The sequence below is a fragment of the Colius striatus genome, chromosome 4 (genome assembly GCF_028858725.1).
Source record: "Colius striatus isolate bColStr4 chromosome 4, bColStr4.1.hap1, whole genome shotgun sequence".
In the NCBI taxonomy this organism is placed as follows: domain Eukaryota; kingdom Metazoa; phylum Chordata; class Aves; order Coliiformes; family Coliidae; genus Colius; species Colius striatus.
In genome coordinates, this window is record NC_084762.1 from 8,297,517 (window position 1) to 8,312,305 (window position 14,789).

Sequence of the window (14,789 nt, forward strand, 5' to 3'; positions counted from 1 at the left end):
AGTTCCACACTAGGTTTGTCTCACTATAACCTAGTATAATGGATTGTTTCCATTTGTTATAAGACTGTAACAATAAAAATATTTGAGTTGCAGCTTGTGAAAGTGTGCCCCTTGACATATAAAAGAATATCCAAATACAGTAGTTACTTTTACTTCAAAGTTATAAAACGTAAAAAGCAGAACAATGATTATGAGAAGGCACCTTACCTCTCCTGATGATAAAACATTGTTCAGGAATTCCAAGAAAGACTCATCTTTGATCTCGTTGTCAGTAAAAAGAAAACAAATGCCTTTGCCTTGAAGTCCTGCTGTTCTGTACAGGAGTTTCAGATCTTCCATCAAGTTTGACGTGTTGTATGATCTAGGAGAAAGGACATTTATATATTTCTTTTTAAATGCCTTCCAGTTAAAAGGAAAAAAAATAAGTAAATTTAAGTAAGAAACAGATTCTTGGAATTTAAAACAAAAATGTGGCTAAGTCCAGAAATTTTCATTTAGATTAGGAAGAAGACATATTTCATTTCAAAGTCTCACATTAAATTCCTAATCCATTCTTCTTTTTCCTGCTCTCTTTTTTCCCCTCCCACATCAATAAAAATTTTACAAAGACAAACTCAGCTCCACAGCCAAAAATGACAACAATAAAAAGCTAAACCTTAAGTCTTACGCTATTTATTTATCTTTTGCTAAAAAAAGTGACAAGCCAGACAAGTGTTTTCTCACAGGATTTTGTCATGTGCTGGATGCAATAAGATTCTTTGGATTTTCTTGACCACTTAAAAAACTCAAACTAGTTGGCCCTTCTGGCGAAAGTCCTCACCAACGGTGGCACTCTCAGTTTTGCAAAAAGAGCAGCAGCAAAGAGAATAAAAAGCATAAAAATTATTAGACAAGGTGTGGTGGGGATTGATCTTGATGTCTGCATAGCTGTTTCTCTCACACAGTCTACTCCTCTCTTCCGGCTGCTGTTGCACAGCATTTGTTTTTCTCCTTCTCAAACATGTTATCCCAACAGTGCTGCCACTGTCACTGATGAGCTTGGCCAGCAGCAGGTCTGTCTCAGAGCTAGTGGCATTGGGCATGGAGGAAGCTTCTAGTAGCTTCTCATAGAAGCAATCGCTGTAGCCTCCTTGCTACTAAAACCTTGCCATGCAAACCTAATACACAAGGTTACACTAGAACAATCCCTCTGTCTGGATAAAGGAGTACAATAAAAGCTGAGTTTTCTGGGATGACCCCTGGGAATTAAAGTGGTTGTGTGCAACTTTACTAAGAGTTTCTTGTGTAACCATAACGATCTCACGTATGATCTAAAAAAAAATCAGAAGTTATCCAATAGTTCCTCATTAGTAGCGAGGAGCTCAGGAAACATTGCTTTTACTTTTTTTCTTTGATGACTAGGAAGATATTATTTGGGTTTCATGAGAGGTATCATAATTGTCAAGAGAAGACACCACTAAGGTTAGAAATGGACACAGAGAAGACATAAATCTTCTATGTCCTTCTGTTTCAGCTGCAGGGGGAAATAATGATTAGAAGAGTTGTTCAGTTTATTACTCAATATTTAAAAAAAATAACAACTTGAAAAAAACACTTTAAGTTATACACTTTAAGCTAGTAATACAATTACCATCTGCCTTGGTGCATTAAAGGAAATCACTTTAGATCTAACAACTAAAATCGCTATAAACCCATAGAACAGAAAATTTGGGATTAGCAAACGACAACCAATTCTGTCCAAGAAGGATTAAAAATTTTTCACTGAGATGTTCTGGTTCAAATTATTAGATGTGTTTCAACACTTAAGGTTAGAAAAGCACTGACTTTGGTTTTATCAACTATATCGCACTTCTCCACTTGCTTGTTGATCCTCTTGGAGATCTCCAAGGAGTTTTGTAAGAAAGGATTATGGTTTATCACAATCTTTGATGAGTCTTTCCCAAGATCACATTTATTCAAATCTTCACTCCATCTGTTCTTCATGATGGTTTCTTTAATTCCTCTGGTGCACACATTGGGCTTACAAGCCTTCATGTGTACAGGTTCCCCAGATCTTTACAGGATTCTTTTTTTCACAGGCTTTATACAAACCTGCTTATGATCCTCAGGTGCCAAAGCAAGTTTAAGTAGGAAGCTGAACAATGTTTTCTTAATTCAATATTTTCCCTTCCTAAGTCCTTGTGAATGATATAGTGGCTTCATCATTTTTTGTGAATTATATCCATCAATTTGTTACTATTTGTTTTGTCAACTGTACTGTAATCTCTCTTAAAATCATTCCAATTTCAGATAGACCCTCTGATGGGATCATCACCAAGAGGTATTCCCTCATGTGAATCTACAGTTTCTTCTGCAGCCAAGACAGCTGCAAAAGAATTAAAATAATTAACTTCCCTACAATGACATCTTATTTGAGTGACCAAATCACTTCCTGACCAGTGGCTTGTTGTACAAATGCTTTGGGAGGCACTCATTCTAAAATATTCAGTAAAGGATTTGAATTTTGTTATATGTATGCTTTGTGAGTTATTCCAAACAAAATCACATTTGGTTGAACAGTATGAGAGCAGGCAAGATGTACTTGGGAAAGCTGTCAAAATACTAACATATACATAAGAGCCACCAAATTAATGGGTAGGGATGAGTATTCCACCTCTTCACACAGGTGTTAGTTCAAATACTACAAGAAATATCACAATAAATCAATAAAGGTGTTATGGGTAGATATCACCTACAAATACTTTCAGTACAGCTTTAGGTACTGTGTAAAGACACAGAGCGAAGATAACATGGCACTGCCAATACTCCCTCTCGTTCTGTGAAACACACAAAAGAGTTTACTACTCCAAAGATTGTAAAAGCTCAGACTTTTTGTAGAAAATCAAGCAAATTTCATAAGTCTCAAAGGATTGTCATGTCTTTCCACTCTAGGCAACAGTGGTCACCTTGCTTTAGGCTTTTTCTTTCTCCCACTGCACAGACTGGGAGCCTGTTCTATTTATAGAAAGTGTTTGAACACAAAGTATTTCTTTAGTTAATTTTAATTAATCCTCACCTTGTTAACATTATCTGGAACGTATCATAGCCAGCTATGAAAGATGCCAGTCTTGTCAAGCTCTGCTTTCCTGAGCCACCAACTCCAACTAAAAGAGCATTTCCACGAGGAGTGCGAATCACCCGAGAAATCTGTGTAAGATCACAGGCATTTATTGCTACAATGAGTAAAAGTTACACATCCAAAAATCCTGTGCTACTGCAGCAATGAAGTTATATTAGAAAGCAGAACAAATAAAAATGTTAAGGTTTAATGAAAGGATTCTATATAACTATTAACTGTTCACTGTGACCTTTCAATCATCAGTAGAATTGCACCTCATGCTTTCACAAGGCATAACTAAAACTGTGACTTGTTAGTGATGTGGTATCACAATATGACTGATTATTAAAACTGAGAAGGAAATACTATTTTTTGCCAATAACATACCTTTTGGACAGCTTCAGTAAGACTCATCTCTCCAGGCCCCTTTCATTATGGCCAGAAAGACAGACTGTCCCAAGCATGTTATGATTCAGAATAAACAATCTCTAGTATTCTCTGCAGTATGTAATAATACTGCCTTTATAATCAAACTTTTTAAGCTTCTAGTTTACTTGATTATGAAAATGCACAATATCAGCATGAGTATTATTCATAGTGGAACATCTCCCAACTAGATCACCCTTTCTTTCTCATTTCATTATTTATCTGTTAAAGCAAAAGGTAATTGTTACCTACTGCTCCATATTTCCCTTCAGTTCAGGACAGTGCAATGAAAACAAATAAACCCTTTTAAATTCAGAGCAAAAAAAAAAAAATCAACACTGACTGTGAAGTGCATGCAGCACCAATCCCACTGTCCACAGCCAAAACGTAGTGATAAGAAAGATGAAAACAGACCATATCTCCTGATGCTGGGAAGATGTGCCTTTAAGCACAGCAGACAAATATGCTCCACATGCCATCAGCTGTACATGGATAAAAACTCATAGTATACAGAAGAACCTACATTAATTTCCAGAAGAGCATGCAATCCCTTGTCTCTCAAAAGCAAGGTAATACTAACCAGCTAGTGAGCAACTGGTCTCCTCTATACAAGCACTAACACAGAGTATTGGCTCTAGTTATTATTTTGACCACTCTTCTGATGTCCCTAGAATTCCATCACACCAATAAGCAGCCTGTATACTTCTTTACTTGTCTTTTCCCTAGCATACCTTTTTTTCCAACTTGCTTAAAACATCTATGTCAGTTCCCTGCAGTTTTAAACCCATATCTTTTACATATTGAATGCAATTAAGTTGTTATTTTTCATAGGTTGATGTTTTATAGCAAAGATAAAATCAAGGATAGAGTTTTACTTTAAGTATACTTTGTATTTAACCAGAGAAAGAACAATAGCTTTGCACTCCAGCCTTGGAATACTGCTGATCACTTCCGTTATAGATCCTAGATCTTTCCCAGGCAGAGGTACAGAAACTGTACATTGGAAGCTTTGTTCTGTGTTCAAGATATTCATCAGCTTAAACTCATTCACGTCATAGTATGACAGCTCAGACTATGCATTACTTCAACTGTGTTTATCTAGCCTTCTCTTAGAAGCTATCTCCAGCCTAGCTAATGCATAAAGCTCAGACCTGCAGAGTTGTAAATGCTGCTTTCAGGAATATAAGATCCAAGATGCCAAATGAAAGCTAAGAAAACGTGTCAGGTATTTACCAAGAAAAGATTCCTCATTACATGTCTTCTGTACAAAAACAAATTTAAAAATTAATATTTGAGGGCAAAATCCAGAATTTATATAGTTGGGATTTTTTTTACTAGGAATAAGCCAGAAGCTGGCTGGCAAGTGTGACAAAGATTTAACAATTTTCCCAAAGAAATCCGTTTTGCAGGGAAGACCTTAAAAGAAAGGGACTTATTTTGTGAAATGGAAACATTTTGAAACTTGCAGATGCAATGTGTTTTTCAACTAAATTGAAATTTTGTGTTAGGATGGTGCAATCCAGTACTCAGTTCTTAATAAATGATAAGAAATACAGATAACTTTAAAACTTAGAAACAGTATATTTTTCATCCAAAAAAACCAAAAAAGCTTCCTCTTTATATGAAGGCTATTCTGTGTGGACAATCCCATCAAGTTTTGCTACACAAGAAAATATGGTCAGGTCCAATCCATATCGAAAGGAATTTTAAAAGAAGTGAGCATACTACAGATCTAGAAAGGAAGTTTGGACTACATTTATTCTTGTTGAATATTCTTATGAAGGATTCTTCATAAGCAACTAATTACATCGTTATCTGAATTTCACTTTACTCATTCCAAAGAGAGGCAGAGCTCCCAGAAGAATTCACAAGAAGAAAGGTTGAAATAAAATAGTTAGGACCATGATCCCACCTGATATAAAAGAGATGTAAAAAAATTAGTTCCATCCAGTGCATTTTCAGAAAAGTTGACTGTTAATACCTAGTCACAGAGTGGCAGACAAAATATTTGCTACCAGTAAATTACTTGTTTCAGTTTTAGAAATTATTTACCTTGATTAGTGATACCTTCACTCACAGACACTGAGAACAAGTGAATAAGAACAAATGGCAATCCAATAAGACGGTACCTTGACTAAATGAATCATAGCATCCTCAAAGAAAACCATATCCATTCCAGTACCACGGACATTCTCATTGTATGTTTGTAAGAACATATTTAAACGATTCCGTAGCTGATGAAAGGAGTCAACTGGCTCATAGACTTTGGGAAGATCTAAATGAACTTCCTCTGACTTTTCATCTAGAACAAAAAGTAGCAAAGCCTTATCAGTTTTAAATGATTGATGAAGGCTCAATATGGGGATGAGCAAGTGAAGATAAATAGGAGTCGCTTTAACCACTCAAAACCAGTTTTATAATCCATGACTTTACATCTTGCATGTATGTACAAGTGTGCTGCCTCTACTCTGCCTACAAGAAATTGTAAGTTCAGCTGCTTAATTCTCAAGGAAAAAACAGCAGAAACTAAGGAGTCTCCTTCCTCTACATCTGAAACCCGGGTGATGACAAACTGAAATTAGCTTGGATATATCAGAGAACAAAGATAAATAGAGATAGCAGTTAAAAACTGCAAATATGTGTTTTTCTTGTAAAAAATACGTCTAAGTTGATTAAATCACTGCACTAGTGAAAAAAAATACTACTAAAAATAATTATGTCCCCTAAAATAGTATAGTCACTGTGAAATGGCACACAAGTTGTTTCATGAAGTGATCTGAAAGCCACAGGAATTGTCAATCCTTCCTCACCTAAAAGAAAGGAGGAAATAGTGATGTTGTCTCACCTTTTCACTTAAAGCCAAAACAGGAAAGGTTCTGACAAACATATTGAGGACAAAATATACCTATTCTAAAAGAGGGCCATTACAGAGCAGGTATATTTAAACTGTCACCAGGAAGCACATTATTTTGAGAAATACAAGCCTATTATGCATTTATTTTTCAGACCAATGTAATGTTTTCTAGTGTGGATTCAAATTTTTGCATCAAAGGTCACTCTGTACATTTTCAGTACAGATTCTGACTTTATATTTCAGTCTTCTTCATATTTCTGCAATACAGCAGGTTATTTAAGCATGTATTTTACTTGCTCATATCAGTTTGCTTTTCTGTTTCCTTCCAATCAAGCATTTTCTATTCGTTACTATCCTTTTGTCACTGCCTTCAGAATACTTCAATTATCCAAGAAGAAACTTAAATGGCATTTAACCACTCATGTCAACCTTTCATTGCATCCACTGTCCACCATTACAGTGACATGAACACAGATAATTGAATCATCTGATGGCTTAAATCATTACCTTCCTCAGAACCTAAACAATTATTGTTTGATCTTTTGAATTAACTAAAAAAATATTCCCAGGTCATTTAGCAAGGTCAGTGATACAGTGTTTTATTGAAACTACACAAAGACACTGTTATAAGCCATATGGGTAACTCAAGAAGTTTTATAGCATTCAGGAGATTCCGAAATAACACTCATTTGTTACAAAATCATGTACCAGGTATTGCCTAAGTAGTACTGGATTAGCTCAGAGCTGGTATTCTTTCACCAGGTTTTTCTAGAGGATGGTAGCTAGAGTATTACTCTTTCTTTAACACTGCAGCCTCATCACTTCAAGTCATTCATACCACATTTTTTTCATCATTTTAGAATAGTATAAATTCAAGCTCAGTATTTGACAGTTTTGTCTATCTACCACATCAATGGAAGTGAAAGCAATGCTGTCCTATACAGATAACATGGATATAAATTTGGACTTAGAAATCCCATAAATATAAACATGTGCCACTGTTGGTAACACAGACTGCTTTCAAAGTCACTGGTTAAAATAACCACTTTTAATGCATAAGCTGGAACACAAGACGTTCCAAGGAAACACACGGAAGAATTTCTTCCCCGTGAGGGTGAGGAAGCACCGGATCAGGCTGCCCAGATGGGTTGTGGAGGCTCCTTCTCTGGAGACATTCCAAACCCACTTGGACAAGTTCCTATGGGACCTACTCTAGCTGGTCCCGCTCTGGCAGGCAGGTTGGACTAGATGATATTTCGAAGTCCCTTTCAAACACTTGAGATTTTGTGATTCTGTGATGTTTTAAGACATTTTTCTATTAGCATCTCCTTCCCTATTCTTGTTATCCCCATGGTTATCAAAGTAGATCTTTACCAGTTCTTTCAGGTGCATCTCTTAAGAAGTCAACAAAGAATGTGTCAACTTCAGAATCCAGCAAGGCTTTTGTTCCTTCAAAATCCTCCTCAATGAGTTTTTCCACAGCTGTATCAAACCAGTTTACATCTTCTGAAGTTGTGAAACGATCAGCAATGACACGCTTACATTCATGTTTCCACAGTTTTATCAGGACCTATATAAAAGCAAAACAAAAAAAGGCATCTCAGTCACACTAGGTTTGCAGTAAAGCCATGTTAATTTAAAAGCCATGCTTTTATCAATTTGTTTATTTAAAATTCATATTATCACTGTAAAATAAACTGTAGTATTTTGGAGTTTGTTCAGGAGAGGTATCTTGAGTTTCTTATTCTGCCCAATAACATTTTAAGCTTACATTCAGTTAACTGCAAGAAGCCTTAATCTAGCATGTCAAACAAGCATATTTACCAAATTAAGACTTTATTTCCCTGGCATTAAAATCGTAACCATACCTGTTAAAACACATTTACACACTGATAAAACACTCCTTTAACTGGTAATTAAGTAGGTATGGAAATAATAGCATCATGGCATGAATACTTTCATGCCAAACACAGATGTCATTCCCAATACTTTAGTCAAATTAATTAGACAAATATGTGTATATATATATATAATTTATATTACTACGTCTTCAAATTCAATAACTTTTAAAGCCCTTTGGTTTGGTCATACAGTGCAGAAGAAAAACCTACCTGGTTCTTAATCCTAGCAACACTAGTTTAATATAGTATTACTAGTAGTAGTACTCCTGGAAGACCTCTTGTTTGAGCCTAGAGCACTTCATACTAATGATAGATTCTAAGATGTCAAGTCTCAAAACTAATATGTAAATACATAGAACCAGATTTTTAGCAACTGTTTATTAGCCTCCAAAAGACATTCATTGAGACTATATATACATGTAACCATCTTCTTATTGTATATTTTCAGCTTCATAAATTAAAATCAATGCAGAAATTTAAACTGGAGATGTAGCAGAATCCAGGAGCTTATTCAACAAACAAAGTATATGGAACATGAAATGATCCTATAATCCAAATACATAACTACCATAAACATGTCTTTCTGAATACTTCATGTGTCAATGTTCAAAACACTAAATGAATTCTCCTTAAAACAATAAAAATATAAATGATGCAAAAGGTGGTGAGTTCTTCTGGAAGAAAGATGGACTATGGGAAAAAAAAGTCATCATGACTTATCACTACTACTTGCTTTTAAACCATAAGCCAGAAATCATTTGTTAGACTTATATTAGACAGGGACCAAAAGCCTGAATACACAAGTGGAGAGAATTGAAGTGTTTATTTCTTTTTTAAACAAGACATACACATTTTCATTGGGTTAAACTAATTTCATTACTTCTCAATTTTCTTTGTTCACTTCTTTCAAATAAACTAGCGTTTGTCAGTAATAAGAGCAAGGGGAGAGAAGCCAACCCTCCTCTGTCAGAAGAAACAGGTTTGTTATAGATATGAAACAATGTTGGCACTGTAAAAGCTGGACTAAAACATCTTTGCCTCAAAAAAACACTGAAGAATGGTTTTAATCCAAAATTCTTATAAAGCAAGCTCAAATGCCAAGAAATTAGACTCTTCATCCTCTTTGTAGATTAATTATAACAAAACCTTTTTTTTGCTGCACTTACCTTTGGTTCATTGATCACTTCTGATGTTGTATTCAGCATTCCTTGCCAAATCTTTGAGAGGTCTCGAAGATTGAAGACATAATGGAACTTGGCTGGTGTGGGCAACATTTTTAGCTTGGTAATTTGCCACAGTCTGCGTGTCATTGGAACCAATTTGGCTACTGTTTTCTTCACATCTTCTGAAAATCCTCGCTCACCACAGTAGTGCCCTTCTCCAATTACACCTGTGGGGAAAAAAAAGCACCAAATGAAAGATTTTTCTAAGACACACTAGCATAACACAAAGTGCTACAATCCTCTTAAACTTCATTTCTTAATCCCCAAAACCTTTTCTATTTTGTTGAAATGGTTTTCCAGGGTTTACTCAAATCTTGATTCATTTGGTCTTGAACATCATTCTGCCATCAGCTCAGTGAGTGTTGCGCTCTTAATTCACTGTCTGTTCAAAATGTTCTACTGAAATAGCTTCCATAGCCTTTGAATAGGTAGTCTGCTCTTTGAGACCAGTCATTAGTCACAGATTCTTAGCACCCATAGCACCTTAACAAATCTCCAGCACTGTCACTAGAACTGGGAATGGTCTTCATACCATTCTTCCTAATGTCTTAGCATCCCAACAGATTAAGTGACTGCACCTGAAAACCTTACAGATTAATGAAGATACAAGTGGAGAGTGATTACTGAAGGAAAATGAGATGGTAAGCAAATCAGAGAATGATTGAGCTTCAATTTCCATCATAATGTTTACAAATAGAGGGATAAAGAAAAATCAACCATCATTTTCAAAAATGAGATGAATACAAAACTAATTTCCCTTTACCAAAGATTTTGTCAATGGAAGAGTTAGAAGGCAGAGTACAGTTGAACACAGAAAATTGTCTCTTGAGCCTCTGTGGAATGTCATTGCGACCTCCCCCTGGGTGAATCATGGCAGCCAAAAACTGAACGTCAACAATGTTGGTAAATTCACCAGGCTTTTCCAGATTATATATTCCTTTCTGTTCCATCAGCTGCCTAACTATCTCATTAGTGACCTGTAAAATAACCAAATGTTATATAACAGAATATTATATACACAACTAAATGAAATATAAGACATAATTATGTACTTGAAAGACCTAATAAAGAGTATACCGTTATTTTCTCCCCAAAAGCCCTACTTATTTTTTTCAGGAGAAAAATATAGTGCTAGAAATAAGCATGGTTAGATTGCCCTTTTCATTGGTAACCTCTAATGACAAACATCCTAGGAGCAGAGAGAAATCCCTAGCTTAGAATCAATCCTTCATATTTCAACACTTTTACTCTTAAATGTTGCATAATTTTGAATACTGCTGCTTCAGAAACATTTCTCCCTTTTAACACAAAGTTTACAGTTTGTTCTAATCAAACCATTTTCCACCGATTATTTTGATGAAATTTCCTTATGTAACCATCACAAACAAAATTTTTCACACTGCAAACATAGAATTGCTGTCATATAAAAGAATGCAAGGTTCCTTTTCCTTATCCATAAATCAAACCCCTGCCTTTCCTTTTGACCAGCTGAAAACATCCCACATGCCATTTTATGACTATATTCTCTAGAAACTCTAACCTTTTCCAAAGCAATGTAATTCAGACCAATCTTGCCAATGTACATAATCGTTGTTTTAAAGCAGAGAAGTCACTTCTTACCTCTCAGCACTCACAGCATTTTAATTATTTTCCACACAACCCATTTGCTATCACTATTTGAGTGTCTACTTTCCTCTTTTACAAACTAACCTGATCTCCCCATTCATTTATTACGGGCATATTCACATCATCAATGAAGACCGTCATCTTTTTGCCTGCAGGCGGACCATAAGTTGTGCCCATGCGCTTGTCCACGTAACTCTCGATTGTACGCTGTTAAAAAAGCAATTATCAGCATAGTTACAAAGAGCCCTTCCTTCTGTATATGTTTCAGTCATTTAAACATGTTTGTGGCTTGGTTACACAGAAGTTTAGGAAGGTTTAGATAATACATAGAATCATAGAATGGTAAAAATGAATGATTAAAATTAGAATGATTAAAATTAGAATGATTAAAAACATTTCACTTGTGTATTGCCAGTAGGTTAAAGAAACTTGAAATAATTCAAAGTAGCCCAATAGAAATTTGGACAGGCAGTACAGCTCGGGATTTAAGTATTCGTAACTCTATTTAGAGCAGCTGCACTGCAAGTGGCGTTTTTTTAATGAGCAATTTAATTTACTGAAATTTAAATTGCAGGCTGCACAGTTATTATGACACATTCTTGTGGGTAGCACTTATTTTATTCATGGCTTTTAGTGAAATCTGAGGGAAGTCACCGACTACCCCATTAGTGAGACCTTATACGTTCAACATAAAAACATGAAATGTGATGAAGCAAACAATAAGCACAGAATTGTAATAGTCCCAAGAATAGACTGATAACTACCAGAGAAGTTGAAGGGAACATGGTTTTTACAGAAGTCCTTTAAATCATTTATTAGGACATATGGTCCTTTTGAGTTGGTGTTTCTGCATCTGTTTTCAACTAAATAAACTACTTTTAGAAGCATCCTCCTGGCAAATTTTCAGAACAATCTCTGATCCAGTCACATCATGTTAGAAAGTAAATGACTACTGTACCTGGAAAATTAATGGGGTAGTTGCAGATGAAAAATTCAAACTCTTAGCTACATGGCTCTCAGGGTTATATTTTGACAGAAAACTTTTGATGATAACCGTCTTTGCAGTTCCTTGCTCACCAATTAGTAGGACAGCCTAGACAGAGACAACAGTGAAATAAGACAAAATACAAGAGCTGGGAGTCTTGGCAAAGCCTCAGTAATTCCATTTAGCTTTTAAAATGAAATGAAACTAGAAAAGTTATGTAAAGTGAATTCTCAACAGGTGACACGCAGAAGTAAAACAGCTCATGTCTGAGACATTTGCAGGCCTTGCAAGTTAAACATATTTGCAGGTAATGGTTATGTCAGTCAGCACAATTTAACTAACAAACAGATTGTTGGTAAAAGGTGTTGGCTATTTAAAAAAGGATGTAGTCCAGAGCTTCAGTAATTGAAACACATCAATTGTTGTTATTTACTATATCCTGTTTATCAAACATAGTTTTGGTTTGCTTAATGCATGTGAGCAGAGTTCATATCAGCAGTCTGGCACTCTACTGTTCTGTGTGCTGTCCCCCCTTTCCAACAGCTACATGAAAAAAATGCTTCTGTTCTTACATGATCTCAGCTGTAATTACAGTTATTTCCACTACGGAAAGGATGGATGAGGGAAAGACAAAAAACTTTGGAAGCAGTGAGTATTCAAGCCTTTAGGCATATTTTCACGAACATAGCTCCTGTAAGCACCTTTTGATCTTTTAAAAGGAAAACAAATCCTTTTCAATAATATAATATTTCTCTTGTAATTAAAAAAACTTTATCATGTGTACTGTTAGCACTACTTAGATGTGACATATAGAAAAAGTACCTTGCCCTGTTTCGCAATGGTTTGAATAAGGAAATCCATTCTCACGTTGTCAACGTTAGGCACAAGAATGGAGCCATATTCTGGAGTGCTGCAACTGGGATATACATACTCTTCTACACATGTATTCCAGTGCATCCATTCACCTAATAAGAAAACAACAAAGTGAACGTTTCAGAAACACAAAGCATCATTGCATCTTTTATTTTCCATTAAGTTAACTCATCTGTCAGTCCCTCTGTCTCACACACAGTAATCCCACTCTGTAAATTCAAACCAAAACCATAGAATCACAGAATCTCTGAAGTTGGATCCAAGAGGCTTACTCTTCTTATCTACACAAATTACGACAAGGATAAGGCTTGTTTTTGTTCACTTCACAATTCATCAGCTCAAAGTCCATGCAGCTCTGTAGCAATATATCCATACTCTGATTTCCCACAGGAAACATTATAAATTTTTTCTATTTTTAACATATATATATATTTATATATTCTATATATATTTGTGTTATTATGGTAGGGGTTTTTTAATATATAAGCTTTATACAACATTACCAGTAAACTTTAGCTGTACAATAAATCTTTCAAAGGAACACAAACAAACACAGGCTAGAAAATAACTTGAGTTAATTCTCTAAAAGAAGCAGAATTTTAAAATTACTTTTCAGTTTTATCCCATACCACCCAGCTGGGTTACTGACCATCAGATGACACATAATAATCAAACATGGTATCTTCACTGCCTTCTGGGATACAGGGAAGATCAAGTTTTATTGTTGCATGATTTCGAAGCCAGTGCTCCATTTTGCATCTGTCTTCCAGTTCTAGTAATGCTCCTACGCTCCACATAAGAGAGAATATGTACAGCCTTTCCAGGTATTTTGGAGTCAATTCCCCTCCTTGCTCCTGAAGGATTGAGTCACGGTTTTATTTTCAGTATCATGAAATTTCTACTTAATAATCATTAGTAACATAAGTTAAAAGGCTTCAATCACGTTTAAATTTACTGACATCTTAATCAATTAAGAGACAAAATTAATATAAAGTAGACCATAAACTATGGAAAAGCATTGTGTAAATATTACTTTTAATTACCCATTACAGCATTTGAGCTGTTTCAGCTCTAGTTTATAATGATTACAATTCACACAGAAAAAAATCATAGAATCATAGAATGGAACTGCTATGTGATGCATGCTACATGTCAGTCCTTAACATCATATTCAAATGTGAGAGAGGCCACATCCTAGCTATTATTTTCTAAAGAAAAAGAAGGTATTCCTTACTAACACATATCCTCACTTACATTCCAAGTCATCAGAGAATCTCCTCTCTACATAAACTCGTGACATAAAATTATCACTATTTAAGAAAATTTAAAATAATCTACACTACCTTAGGTTGGATAAGGCCCTCCAGCATATTAATGCTCTGCATAATCACAAAGGCTTCCAACATCTCAATCTTGCATTGCAGACACTGAACACTGAGGCGATACAAGTCTGGGAACGATGAAGAATACAGCTGACGTAGAATCTCAGCTTCTTGGGAGGGGCGTCTTTTCAAAAACCCCTATTACAAAGCATGGTGAAAAAAAATAAATGGAATTCTCAATAAAAGCCTCAGTAAATTCAACTCCAGTAATTCAAAAGGCCCAACAAGCACAGAAAGTTTATTTCTATGTGGGAGGCCAGATTCCCTGACAGTTGGGCAGGGTTTGGCTAGCAGAAGGTCAAGCTTTACCCTAGTATGCACAAGTCCTGCTGAACATTAAACATGGATATTGAAGAAAAGACAGGTATTATTCTGCACATTAGCTCCTAGCAGTGATACAGGGTATCCCAGAAACAACTGGC

General features: G+C 35.5%; 1 protein-coding gene across 1 annotated transcript in view; it reads right to left on the reverse strand.

Moving 5' to 3' along the window:
- Nucleotides 1–14,789, reverse strand: part of DNAH5 (dynein axonemal heavy chain 5) — a 107,344-nt gene that overhangs the window by 33,593 nt on the left and 58,962 nt on the right. Inside the window, exons 44-54 of the mRNA XM_061994820.1 lie at nt 14,329–14,505; nt 13,635–13,839; nt 12,935–13,077; nt 12,086–12,220; nt 11,212–11,334; nt 10,265–10,478; nt 9,445–9,668; nt 7,752–7,947; nt 5,653–5,825; nt 3,056–3,186; nt 208–361 (exon numbers count right to left, since the gene is read on the reverse strand). Coding sequence (XP_061850804.1) covers nt 208–361; nt 3,056–3,186; nt 5,653–5,825; nt 7,752–7,947; nt 9,445–9,668; nt 10,265–10,478; nt 11,212–11,334; nt 12,086–12,220; nt 12,935–13,077; nt 13,635–13,839; nt 14,329–14,505 — 1,875 coding nt within the window. The remainder of the gene's footprint in view (nt 1–207; nt 362–3,055; nt 3,187–5,652; nt 5,826–7,751; nt 7,948–9,444; nt 9,669–10,264; nt 10,479–11,211; nt 11,335–12,085; nt 12,221–12,934; nt 13,078–13,634; nt 13,840–14,328; nt 14,506–14,789) is intronic.